The sequence below is a fragment of the Mastigoproctus giganteus genome, chromosome 10, assembly GCF_048544385.1.
Source record: "Mastigoproctus giganteus isolate SK-2022 chromosome 10, ASM4854438v1, whole genome shotgun sequence".
Taxonomy (NCBI): Eukaryota; Metazoa; Arthropoda; class Arachnida; order Uropygi; family Thelyphonidae; genus Mastigoproctus; species Mastigoproctus giganteus.
In genome coordinates this window covers 111,707,448-111,721,755 of record NC_143584.1, presented here as the reverse complement: position 1 = coordinate 111,721,755, position 14,308 = coordinate 111,707,448, and the positions used below count along the sequence as shown (strand labels likewise).

Below are 14,308 nucleotides of genomic sequence, written 5' to 3'. Positions count from 1 at the left end.
ATACTCCAGTGTGGCGCAAAAATATCAATCAGTGGCCACCCAAACTGATGTTACAGTCCCTTCCAACACTTCAATCTCTGACTGGGCTCGGACTGTTCTGTCTCTCTCAGCAACAGTTCAGTATCCCCAAGCAGTTGAACCAGGGAGTTGCCGCCCGTGGAGGTGTGACCATCTTAGTTAGCTCAAAGATCCCAACCAAGCAAATTGTTCTACAAACCGAAATTGAAGTTGTTGCTGTACGTTTGATAGCCCGGATTGCGTTAACACTAGTATCAGTCTATCTCCCACCAAGACATACCTTCTCTTACCAAGTTCTTGAAAACCTGCTAATACAGTTACCTTCACCTGTCTGTCTCTTGGAGGATTTCAATAGCCACCACCTCTTATGGGGATTGACTAAATTTAGAGAGACATGGTCGACTAATTGAAACCTTTCTGGATAAGCAGAACCTTACCGTTCTTAATACTGGTCTACATACAAACTCACATACAAACCTACTGGACAAACTTCTGCAATCGATCTCTCGATATGCTCCCCGATTCTGTTTCCAATCATGGAATGGTCTGTTATGGACAATCCCATGGGTAGTGACCATTTTCCGATTATTTGTGATCTGCTCACTGCACAACCACCATTAGCCCAACCTCAGGAAATGGACATTCTCTCAAGCCAACTGGGTCAAATTTTAGTCACCTGTCACCCTGGATGAGAAATTTATACGAACACAGTCGATAGATGAAGCCACAGATTATATCACGTCACATCTATTATCTGCAGCTAAATGCTCAATTCCGCTGTTGAATCCCCCACCCCTGTTGTTGGTGGAATAATGAATGCATGAAAGCAAAGAAATTAAAAAATAAAACATGGAATTTATTTCATAAATCTCCAACCACAGTTAATCTTATTAACTTCAAGAAGCTAAGGGCAAAATCATGTCTTATTCAAAGGGAGGTCAAGAAGAATTCCTGGATGCGGTTTGCATCTACCGTAAATAAAAACACTAACTCCAGGTTAATATGAAAGAAAATTTAGCCAGATTTCCGGTAAATTTCCAACTGCCCCGTCACCGATTCTTTCATGGAATGGGCAAGAACTCTCTACTCCTAAGGACATAGGAGTAGAGAAATAGGAAATGCTTTAGGCAAAACCTTTGTCCAAGTTTCAGTGGCATCAACTTATTCTTCGGATTTCCAGAAAATAAAGACCAAGACTGAACAGCGAACCATCAACTTTCGAACCTCAGTATTCCTTCATTATAACCAGCCTCTTCAGTATCCTGAATTTCTGCACACCATTAAATCAACACACAACAGTGCCGCTGAGCCAGATGGAATATATTATATCATGTTATAACACCTTGGTGACAAAAATTTACAAATACTACTTGTGTTCTATAACCGAATATTTTTGGAAAACATTTATCCCAGCTCTTGGCATCATGCCACAGTTCTTGCCTTTTTGAAACCTGGAAAAGATCCTACCAGTTACAGACCTATTTTGCTATCCAGTTGCCTCGGTAAATTACTTTAAAAATGATTCATAATCGTTTTGTTTGGATCATCAAAACACAACTAATTAGTAATAATCAGCATGGCTTTCGATAGAACAGGTCCTCCTTAAATCTCATGGTCAAAGCTGAGTCTGCAATTCGTAATGCCTTTGTAAAAAATGAACATCTTGTTATGGTTTTCATAGACATAGAGAAGGCATTTGATGCTACCTGGCATCATGGCATTCTCAGTGACCTCCATGCTCTTGGTCTACGAGGCAACCTTCCTATATTCATCAGAAACTTTCTCCAAAATCGTTCGTTCCAAGTTCGATACCACAACTCGCTTTGTACAACATTTTTACAGGAAGGAGTGCCACAAGGGTCTATACTGAGTGCAACCCTTTATGCCCTTAGAATTAATTCCATCACAAAAGAACTTCCAAATACTGTTCAGAATATACGCCAAATAACTTCCTTATATACTTCAGAATAACTTCCAAATACTGTTCAGAATATATCTTTACTCCGATGATCTCTATCTCTTGCCATTCTCAGAAAATGAGATCTATCGAACGGCAACTGCAGATATCCCTGAATAAAGTCCAAAGGTGAGCAGGGTTAAATGGCTATCATCTATCACAGCAGAAAACTGTTGCAATCCACTTTTGTAATCAACAGAAAATGCATACAGATCCTGAACTTCAGATGTCAGACTTTACATTCCAGTGACTAACAACATCAGATTCTTGGGATTAATCATTGACAGGAAATTAAATTTCCTTGAGCATGTTAAATTTGTGTGTAATTCCTGCCTCAAAAAGCTGAACATACTGACAGCTTTATCTGCCTTGGGGAGCAGATAGTACATCTTTGTTGCCCTTATATAGATCATTGATCAGATCCCGTTTGGATTATGGTGCTCCACTCTATGATTCTGCCCGTAAGAGTATATTATGATGGCTGGATGCTATACAGCATAGTGCATTGCGGATTGCACTTGGTGCTTTCAGGATATCTCCTACTCATAGTTTATATATTGAAGCTAATGAGTCCCCTCTTTACCTCTGCAGAAAAACACTGCTTCTTAAGTATGCAGCCTGAATACAAAGTTGTTGACAGCATCCTATTAAGCCGTACCTCTTTAATTCACCACTGCAAAATCTTTATGTAAATAAACCCACTAAAATAAGACCAGCAGGTTTATGCCTTATTGAATTAACACAGAGTTGAAATGTTCCTTTGTCAACATGCAATGAGTAATGAGTTACTCTCAACTACTGTGGACTCCCTCCTCTGCAACTAACCTGTGATACTTATTTTCACAAGTAGGGAAAGAATCACCTACCGATAATCAATGTGAAATAACTCCATGCAAGCCATATTCAAAAGTATGTTGATTTTTTGCCAATATAAACTGATGGTTCCAAATCACATTCAACCATTGGAGCAGCTGCAGTATTTCCTTCTATAATCATTTCGACTGCTCTTCCACCTGAGTATAGCAGCTTCTCAGCAGAACTCCATGCAATAAAATTAGTCTTAGAAAACCAGAATCACTACCCTTCTGTAAAATATGTAGTATACACACGGACTCAATCAGCTCAATTATAGCAATGCAAAATTCCTCCTACGAAGTTCACCCTGTGTTAAATGAAATCAGAAATCTCCTGTTGCAAGTTGAAGAATTTCATCAATCAGTGACCCTTTGTTGGATCCCAGCATATTTCAGCATAAAGGGGAATGAACTCACTGAAATATCCAACTTTTGATTTAACCTCCATCCATGTTCCAGCCTCTGACTACAATCACATCATACAAACAGCATGTCTCATGCAGTGGAAAGATCTATGGCACACACCCAAACCAATAATAAACTCTACCAATTGAAACAGGATCAAAAGCATTGGCACTCTAGTACCAAAACCGAAAAGAAGTGGTACTTGCATGGGCATGAATAGGACTTACTTATCTGACTCACCCCCATCTACTCACAGGAGAGAATCCTCCTGTGTCCACACTGTTCAGCACATTTATCAGTGAAACATATCCTAATTGACTGCCCACAATATCAACATCACAGAAATCCATTCTGTCTTCCCTGACAAATCTGCGAGAACCGATGACATTAAAGCATATTATAAGTGATGAAGCAAATATCAATGAATTTTTCTCTTTTCTGAAAAAAAAATTTGGAATGTATCATAAATTCTGAAAGATCTTCGTAATAAAAATGAAGTAATTACAACTGAATTTTGTTTTTAGCATTTCACTATGAATAGGTGCACTATAGCCCCAGAAGCTTATGTGCCATTAAACCTCCATAACACACACACACTCACACAACTGCAGAGGCACCTCCGTAGCCAGGTGGGAAGGAGCAGCAGTGCCTAGCACATGCTTCTTGATTAGACCGGGGTTCGAGCCCGTCACCACCAAATATGGAGGATGCGGAAAGGTCAAGGAATGACCACCGCATATCCCGGAGCAATATGGCCTTGGTTGCTAATGCTCCTAAAAACCAACCAACCAACCAACCAAACAAACAACAACTGCAGACATGGAAATTGATGACATTACCAACAATGATGAAACTATCTTAGAAATTCATGCTGAGGAAGATATGGATTCTCCACGACCCATATTCCCAAGAAAAGATAAACTAAAGTTGGAATGCTATAAACAGATTGACTCTATAAAGCAGTCAGACACTTTCTACTACTAAAGCTAAATAACAGATTAGTTGATGCAATGGAACTGTAGAAGTTTACATACGTAGACTTGTACAGTTCCATTGAGAATATTCATGATTTTATAAATCAGTATCATCCAGCAGGCATCTGTCTACAAGAAACAAATCTCTCTCTCCCTCCACAAGTGGCCCTTTCAGTTAGAAACTGTACACTGTGCATGATAGGATCACTACCCATAGTTCACATGGTGGCATACTGGTTGACACTAAAATCCCCTCCAGACATATTCCACTATAAAGCTCTTTAGAAGTAGTTATAGTACGACTTGCTTTTGAAATAACTCTTACTCTTGTGTCAAAATTAGGATTTCTTCCCAAGAATTCCTGGGAAAAAATTTTTATCTTTTCCAGGAATTCTCGGGAAGGAATCGGCAATTTTAACTTTAAAATTCCTGTTTCCAGGGAAAAGTAAAGACATTTCCCAAGAAATTGAGATTTTTTTGTTTTTGTAATATACAAACTGCTACATAGTTTATTTTAAAATGCTTAATTTTTATTTAAATATAGTTGCAAATAACCATTTCATTTTTTTATATAATTTTACGATCTATTGTATTCTTGTCTAATCAGAAAAATACCACGCTTTTGCCACAAGAATGGCGATAGTTCCCGGGTAAAATAATTGTATACTCTCCAAGTTCATAAAAATTCCAGTCCCTTCTATGTGGGTCAGTGCACGTGCAACATGAAGTCACAGTTAAGTGTTAAAATATTAAACTGCTTAAAACCAGTGCAACTCGCAGTTGAAGCATTAAGTAATCATAACGCAAATCTACTAACAGAAGTGAAGGAATTTTTAGATTCCACTTTTGTAATTTGGAAAAACAAAATTGTATTTTAAGTAATAAGCTTTTAAAGGAAATTAAACAGCAGCTTATTAAATGTACAGATAAAGTCTTAGTGTCTCTTATTAGATATTTAAGCAATCCAAATAAATTAAATGAGGTTTATGATGATTTTTTTGCTATGGCAAATAAAACTTAAATTCTACAGTCTGCGAAATTGATAATGGAACAAATTTTCAAAGAAAAGTGTACTTCAATAGAAGAATCTGAAACAGAAAACAATATGAACAAAGAAATGGAAAATTCGGAACTTGGGGAATTAGAAGCAGATCTAAAAACGGACTTATGAAGCAACATTTACACTGCATATACCGAATCTAAAAATTTTATTAGATACACTGCTAACAATTAGACCTACTTCAACCCAAAATGAAAGAAACCTCTGAAAAACATCATACATATCACAAAACAAACCTGTCATATCTTTCACACCATCTTTATAGATTGGGGAGATGATAGCATAGGAGTGTTGTCCCAGAGTCTAATATTGATCTTACTAACATCCCCAATGGAATGATGCACTCACATGCAGTCTGTTTTAACATAAGAGGATGTATACCATCGACTCCTGAAGTGGATGGTACACATCCTTCATTAAGCTTCAGTAATTTTTCCCATAATACTCTTTACCAAGATTGATATGTCACTTAATTTATAGCAGTCTGATTATAGTATCACCAGTCCTTCATGGTTCAAATGGTCTTTCAACTGTAAAATTCATGCTGAAGAACACATGTTGTGTGAGGTATAAAGAAGATACTTTATGCTGCTGAAAAGTGTGAAATGTGCACATCCGCTTGATGTCTGTTAAGAAATATAACATTCCAAATTGGGTTCTGCCTATACAAAAAAATTCCATATTTGCTATTGGAACTCTTATAAAATTGTAGATTGGAGAAAGAAATTGTTTTAATAGAGAATATATAGTTAACTGTCTTTGGTTACTTGTAACTGTCTGCTCCATGTTTCTTTCACCAGGTATATACTCTTGCAAGTAACAGTCTGGTTGAAAATGGCTTTATTGATTTTCCGAACAACAGCACTGAGCCAGACAGTATAGCATTCCATCCAGATGATTCAGGGAGATTAATATATAATGCTGCTCATGCTGTAAGGTAAGAGATTTACTTTCATTGAAAATAAAGTAGATTTCTTTTCTCAGACTTTTTTCTGTAGAAAAGTTATTTCAATTCTGTTGTTTTAAAACATAAAAACATTTATTAATGACATCAGTTTTTTAAAACAATGAGTTGAACAGTATTAGTTTCCTCTAACATTAATACTACACTGTGAAAAGTGAATGCTGAACTTTCTCTTTTAGATATGTGTTATTTGAACACCCTCCCCAGTAATTTAAGTTTTTCATCCAGAAAAAATCATAGAAGTGATGCAGTTTATAGATATAATATGCCTGATAGCCATGGGCACTGGCAGGATATTTTGAAAGGTGGTACAAAAAAAAAAAAATAAATAAATAAATATACAGTAGAACATTGATTATCCGAACCACCGCTTCCCCCCCCCCCAAATTACAGTATCTACTTTTAGTGCATTGGTTGTTATAATGAAATATTACTTCTGCTGCTTGATGCATTTATTTCTGATTATTTATTTGAAGATATATACAGTATAGCATAGAAATAGTCTTAATTTGTCATCACAAAAAAACTACTGTGTGAACCCAGAGCTTTAAAACTACTGTGTGAACCCAGGATAGTCTCCCTTGACCTTGTTACATCATTGTCTGTTGTCCGTTGTGAGTATATGAGTATTGTGGGGGTGGTTATCTTTCACTCAGTCTGCTGCGAGTCACTGCAGTGAGGTTATTTCAGGCATTTTGTTTCTAATCACTCAACATTCAAGATTTTGTTCATGGCTTTTTCAAAGTGAAATACTGTGTCATTTTGATTTTTAATTTTAATACTGCTGCCCCTTTGTGTTAATAATGGCATCTACAGGAAAATAAACTGCAACGTGTTGTCAATAGAAGACAAGGTAACAATTATTAATAGACTGGAAAAGGGCAAAACCGGTGTATCTCTTGCTAAGGTTTTTAACATTGGTAAAGCAACCATATCTGAAATAAAGAGCAGAAAAAAATGAAATTTTGAAGTTTACTTCAAAGTTAGACAATGAACATGGCTCTGAAAAAAGGAAAACTATGAAAAAAGCTAGTGATGAGAAATTAGAAGATGCTGTTTATTTATGGTTTCTACAAAATATATCAAGGCAAACCTATTTCTGGACCTCTGTTATGCAAAAAAGCGTTACAATTGAATCAAAATTTTAAAAGCCCATCTGAATTTAAAATCAGTACAGGATGGCTGAAATATTTCAAGTCTCACCAATGTATAAGTGAGCTTAAAATTCAAGGAGAAGCGTTATAAGGTTTTTTTAAACCTTATAAAGCTTCTTCCTTTCCTGGAAGCAGAAGCTTTTAAAGTATTTTCTGAAAATGGCGGAGGAAGAAGGCTTTCCAAGGATGACGTTTACAATGCAGATGAAACTGGTCTTAATTAGAAGTCACTCCCTCATAAATCACTTGCATCATGATGCAAAATGGCTGCTCCTCATTTCAAAGCTAACAAATAGCACGTTACAGTTATGGTGTGAAAATGCAAGTGGGCAGCATGTTTTACCAATTGTTGGTGATTGGAAAATCCAAGATGCTTTAAAGGTGTAAAGTGCCTACCAGTACAATATAAAGGACAGAAAATGCTTGGATGAATTCCAACAATTTTTTGAATTAGTTTAGCCAAGATTTTATTCCAAGTGTGAAGAGGAATCGAGAAAATGAGGGTAAAGCTGGTAAAGTTTTGTTTATTATCATAATGCACCATCCCACCCTCCTCTTGAGAAAATAAATAATAATATAAGTTAAAATTTAATAATAATATAAGTTTTTATTTAAAGATAATGACAGAAATTAATGGGGTCAAATTCTGTTTTTCAAGAGTTATTTTAATTTTGTTCCTGTTTTAATAAATTATTTGAATTAATATTTGTTTTTTTGTAGAATTTGTATTGTTTGAATATTTCAGTAAATTAATGAGAATATTAAAAATTGTTTATTACTTTGACATCCAAAGGTGGTGCACTTGCACCACCTTGTACCATGCTGATAGCTTTTGTAGCTTTGACATCAAAACGACTACTATTACAGTAGTAGATAACAACTGTAATAGTAGTTGATAACATTGATAACTTGAACAGGACAAAAACACTTTGAATTATTGAAAATTCTACTCAATTTAATTGATTTAATTTAAATTGAATTTTACTGCTTTCAATTTAAATTAAGTTACTAATATAAGCAACTGCAAAAATACAATAGGCTTAACTGTTACACCATTTCACCACTTAATTTTAACTGAACTTTAAAAATACTTGCTTTATGACTATAGAACTGTATTATGCTGTATTAAAAAATGTAAATAAACTTCTCTCACTTATTTAATATATTTAGTAAGAAGTTTATCGGACACCTGTAATGCAAACCCATGTCACTTTCAGCAAATACATTATTAGGGCTAAATCTTTTAAAATTTCAGATTTTTTTTTTTTTTTTTTTTTTTAATGAAAACCCCAAACACGAAAGGTATCAAAACCTATAGTACTTAGTACCGTGCATGGGTTAAAGGAGAAGTATGGGGGGGGGGGGAGCCGGAAACTTTGCTCTAGAGACTAAACATGGGTTTCACCACTTCAAGCCTCCAATAAGCAAAGTGGTGGTATTTCACCGGTTGATGAAAGTCATCTACCACCTAATTTTTAAAACCATTCATTACAGACTGATGGCTAGTAAAATGGAAATTTGCTAGCAATCCACATTGAGGAAAGACAGTTGTAGGATAGATGTGCGGAAGTTTGCCTTTAGCCAATGGGTGGTTGATTACTGGAACGAACTTTCATCTGTTATTGTAGAAGTTGATAGCTACGTACAAGTTAGTGCAAACGCATCATATCAAATAAATAAATAAATAAATTTTCTGTTTATACTCCGGCACGACAACCAAGCCAGTCGAGTTTACAATAAATCATCAATACAAATATTTATCGTATTTAGTAGTCACGAGCTTGAACCCCGGTCCACTCAAGGAACGCGTGCTATGCACTCTCGCTCCTGACCACTGGGCTATGTCATTAGTACACGGCTAAACTCTGAATTAGCAAATTTTTGCAAAGGTGGCATCATTTAAGTTATATCTCATACTGTGAATACCTTCACAATGAGATGTCATGATATTGCACTACTTTGAATAAGTAACGCTTCACCAAAGGAGAAGACTGTTGTTACTTATTCTCAGCGGATACCACTACCCAGATGGCGCCGTTTCAGGGCTATATGGCCCTTCTTCAGTGGGTGGGTAGGTACCCTAGTGATGTAATGATGGCAAAACAGTTATGAAGTATAACTCCACAATATGAGAGATGCCTGAGTTGTATACAATAGTTGATAGCTTAAGTAGATTCAATAGAAAGTTGATAGCTTAAATAGATTCAAGGCAGAACTAGACAAACATATGGAGCAAGTGGTGAAATGAGAAGTTTTTTTTTTTTTTTTTGGCTGATGCTGTATAAGCTTGCTTTCTTGCATTATATTATTATTATTGGCCAATATGGTGTAAGGAAGCCTGAGGCTTATGCTGCACCAACCAAAAAAAATTCCCAAGTTACCCAGAGAGAGAGAGAGAGAGAGAGAGAGAGAGAGAGAGAGAGAGAGAGAGAGAAGTAGAAAGGAATCACCAAGAAAGAGAAGAATGATGATATCCAGCTCAGGACCTTGGGTGTGCCAAGCCCATATGCACCAGATGTGAGCCACTGGGGTGACCAGAAGTGAGCTTCTTTGCTAATGCTAAAATGCTAATTCCTTAAATCCTTCATGATTATCTTTAGCAAATTGTTCAGCACTTTCAGAAAGAGATGTCTAACTTAGGGAGTGTTCTTTTCTTGACACTTAGAGAACCACTTTAATATGTATTGGTCTATATTTGGATAACACGTACTGCTTCAAATTTGAATTCTTATTTGTTATATAAATTTAAAGCATACTAGGAGTAATCCAAATTCAGTAACAATTACAGACCCCTTCCTGTCTCCTTTTCTGTGGTTTGAAAGGCTTTAATTTCATCTGCTCTTGATAGCAATTAGGTTTCTCTTTAGTACACAGTGCTGAAACTTTCACTAAGTATATGTACATCTATTCTGAAAACTAAATACAGGCATACCTTGCTAATATGGCGGGTTAGGTTCCGGACCACTGTCAAAAAGCAAATCACAGCCCATTTTTTCACTTGCCAGCGCATATAAAAGCCTAAAAACATATTTACACTATCATTTAATAAGTGCACGATAGCACTAGGCCTAAAAAAACGATGCAAAAGTAAAATAATAAATTTTAAAAAAAAAATGCGACAGTACTATATTGCTAACCTTAATATATTTTCGTCCTTTGCTTATGATGACTGACGAATGAACATTTTAGAAGAAGTAATTATGGAAGGAAGGCTGAAGGAGATAGTGGAGCTTCATCATCTGAGCCTTCAATGAATCTTATTCTCTTTGCTGGTGGAGAGTCTTGCCTTGATGTTGATGGCTGTTGAATGGTAGGGCTACTTGCTGTTGAAGGCTGTTGGACGGTAGGGCTACTTGCTGTTGAAGGCTGTTGGTTGGTAGGGCTATTTACTGTTGAAGGTTGGAGTGGCTGTGGCACTTTCTTAAAATAAGACAGCAAATAAGTTTGTCTCATTGACTGGCACTTCCTTTTGCGAAGAATTTCTCTGTACTATGTTATACCGTTTGATAGTATTTTACTCACTGTAGAACTTCTTTCAAATTTGCATCAATCCTCTCCAAGTCTGCCACTACTGTATCAAGTAAGCCAATGTAGTGTTGTAAATCCCTCATTGTCATTTCAGTAATGCTCACTAGATCTTTGTCATGAGTAGATTCCATCTCAAGAAGTAACCTTCTTTGTTCATCTACCAAAAGCAAGTCCTCATTTGTTAAAGGCTGATCATGAGATGCCAGCAATTCAGCCACATCTTCAGGCTCCGCTTCCAGTTCAAGTTCTCTTGCCATTTCCACCACATTTGCAGTCACTTCCTCCACTGAAGTCTCGAACCCTTCAAAGTCATCCGTGTGGATGGGAATCAACTTCTTCAGACTCGTTTTAATGTGGATATTTTGACCTCTTCCCAGGAATCACGAATGTTCTTAATGGCATCTAGAATGGTAAATCCTTTCCAGAAGGCTTTCAATTTATTTTGCCTAGGCCCATCAGAGGTATCACTATCTAAGGCACCTATAGCCTTAACAAATGTCCATCTTAAATAATAGGACTTGAAAGCAGCAATTACTCCTTGATCCATGGGCTGTAGAATAGACGTTGTGTTAGCAGGCAGGAAAACAACATTAATCAATCTCCTTGTACATCTCCATCAGAGCTCTTGGGTGACCAGGTATTTTTCGTCACTAATTGTCACTAATCAGTAATATCTTGAAAGGAATTTTTTTTACTAAACAGTAAGCCTTGACAGTGCACATAAAATATTCAGTAAACCACGTAGTAAACAGATCCGCTGTCATCCAGGCTTTGTTGTATGATTTATAATACACGGGCAGGCTAGCTTTAGCATAAGTCTTGAGCGCCCTAGGATTTTCAGAATCGTAGATGAGCATTGGCTTCAACTTGTAGTCACCAGCTGCATTAGCCCCTAACAAGTGAGTCAGCCTATCCTTTACAGCTTTGAACCCAGGCATTGACTTCTCCTCTCTAGCTATGCAAGTCCTAGAGAGCACCTTCTTTTAATATAGGGCCGTTTTGTCAACGTTGAAAATCTGCTGCTTAGTGTAACCACCTTCATCAATTATTGGATGATTGTTTTCTGCAGCAGCATGTTCGAGAGGCAACCAGAGGAGGGTAATACTCTTGATCTGATTATCAGCAGGGATTATTCATGCATTAAAACTCTGCAAACAAAGAAACCACTTGGTGCCAGTGATCACAGTGTACTGATGTGGGATTTAGTTAAAGATGTAACTACCATCAGGGATAAAGGGTTTTTGTAAAGGAGACTACAGTGGTCTCACACAGATTTTAAATTCTGTACAGTGTGATAATCTGATAACATTACCAACAGCAAATTCTAAATACATTCAAGCATTCAAGGAATTAATCTTGGAAGCTACTAGGCTATTCATACCAACTAAGAAATACTGTTCAAGGTTTAGGCCTAAATGGATGTCAGATGAGCTAATGAGACTTGTGGCAGAGAAGAAAATGCATGGGATGCATACAAATTATCAGGTGACACAGAAGTTTAATGTAGATATGAGCTAGTCTGTAATCAAGTCACAAATGAGGTTAGGAAAGCGAAGGCAGACTACAAGAAATCTTTGGCAAAGGATGCAAAGAAAAACTGTAGAAGGAAGGGAAACTGTAGAAATGAGACTTGTGGCAGAGAAGAAAATGCATGGGATGCATACAAATTATCAGGTGACACAGAAGTTTAATGTAGATATGAGCTAGTCTGTAATCAAGTCACAAATGAGGTTAGGAAAGCGAAGGCAGACTACAAGAAATCTTTGGCAAAGGATGCAAAGAAAAACTGTAGAAGGAAGGGGATGAATCAGATTGGTCCACTTCATATTGATGGTTTGATTGTTGATGATCCTGCTCAGGATGAGTATAGTACAAACAAAATGAGTTTTTGCATCTACATTCACACATGGGGAGTTATTTAGCATTAGCATTAGTAGAGGCATATGATGCAAGAAAGCAAGCTTATGCAGCATCAGCGAAAAAAAAAAAACCCTCCATTCGTTCGAAATACCTGTCCAGCTGAGCCTTAAATTTATTTAGGCTATCATCTTCCACAACAAGGGATGGAAGTCTGTTCCACAAACCAGCTACCCGCTGGCTAAAGGCAAATTTCTGCACATCTATCCAACATCTGTCTTTCCTCAATTTGAATTTATGCCCTCTCAGGTGATTATTCTGAGCAAGAGGCAGTATCCCATCAGCATTGAGCATGCTCAAACCATTTAAGGCTTTGTACACCTTTATCAGATCACCTCGCCGGTGCCTAGTCTCCAGACACTGTAATTTGCAAAACTTAAACCTTTCTTCATCAGAGCATCCCTTCGTTCCGTTCACTAATCTTGTTGCCTTCTCTGTACTCGTTCCAACAGCTCAACATCCTTCTTGAAATGAGGCCTCCAGACCTGTATACAGTACTCTAGGTGCGGCCCCACCATTGCCTTATACAAGGGAATAATCACCTCCCTGTCCCTGCTAGAAACATTCCTGTATATCATTGATAAGACACCATAAGCTACTCTTGCAGCCCGTCTGCACTGCTCAGAGAACTTCATATCTGCCTTTAACAATTACCCCCAGGTCCTTTTCATTCTCTACCACTGTCAGTGTAGTACCACAGAGTTGATACGTTGCTCTGGGGTTGCTGTTTCCCATATGTAGTACTTTACATTTGTCAATGTTAAACTTCATTTGCCACCTCTCAGCCCATCTGCTCAACCTTTTCAGATCCTGTTGCAGCAGCATAGCGTCAGTAGCGTCCTTAACAACCCTGCCAACCTTTGTATTGTCTGCAGACTTGGACATTAAGCTTGATATACCATCATCAATATTATTTATAAATACAGAAAACAACAATGGACCCAACACTGAACCCTGATGGACTCCACTAATAACATTAGTCCACGATGGGCAGTGTCCATTAATTACCACTCTGTCTTCTGCCACTCAAACATCCCTTTATCCATAGCAACAATTTGCCACCAATGCCACATTGCTCCAATTTGTGCAGCAGTCTTCCATGTGCAACAGTATCAAAAGCCTTTCTAAGATCCAAATATACAATATCAAAGTTATTCGCTGCATCCAATTCTTTTGTGACTACATCATAGTATCCAATCAAATTGGTCAGGCAAGACCTTCCCTTAACAAAACCATGCTGTGTCTGAGCTATAACTGAATTCTTGTCAAGATGATCCTGTAGTCCTTCTTTAACCAGTGCTTCCATTAATTTTCCTGGAACAGAAGTTAAACTCACAGGTCTATAATTACTTGTGTCAGCCTTTGATCCTCCCTTGTGAATTGGGGTTACATTTGCACATGAAAACTACTCCAGTCTGGGTACCTCCCCTGAGTCCAAGGCAGCTCTCATAATTATGGGTAACGGACTGCTTACTTC

General features: G+C 37.2%; 1 protein-coding gene across 1 annotated transcript in view; it reads left to right on the top strand.

The window, feature by feature from the left end:
* Positions 1-14,308, top strand: part of LOC150079223 (DDB1- and CUL4-associated factor 17-like) — a 260,750-nt gene that overhangs the window by 182,046 nt on the left and 64,396 nt on the right. The window contains exon 10 of the mRNA XM_090382995.1: positions 6,069-6,205. Coding sequence (XP_090239121.1) covers positions 6,069-6,205 — 137 coding nt within the window. The remainder of the gene's footprint in view (positions 1-6,068; positions 6,206-14,308) is intronic.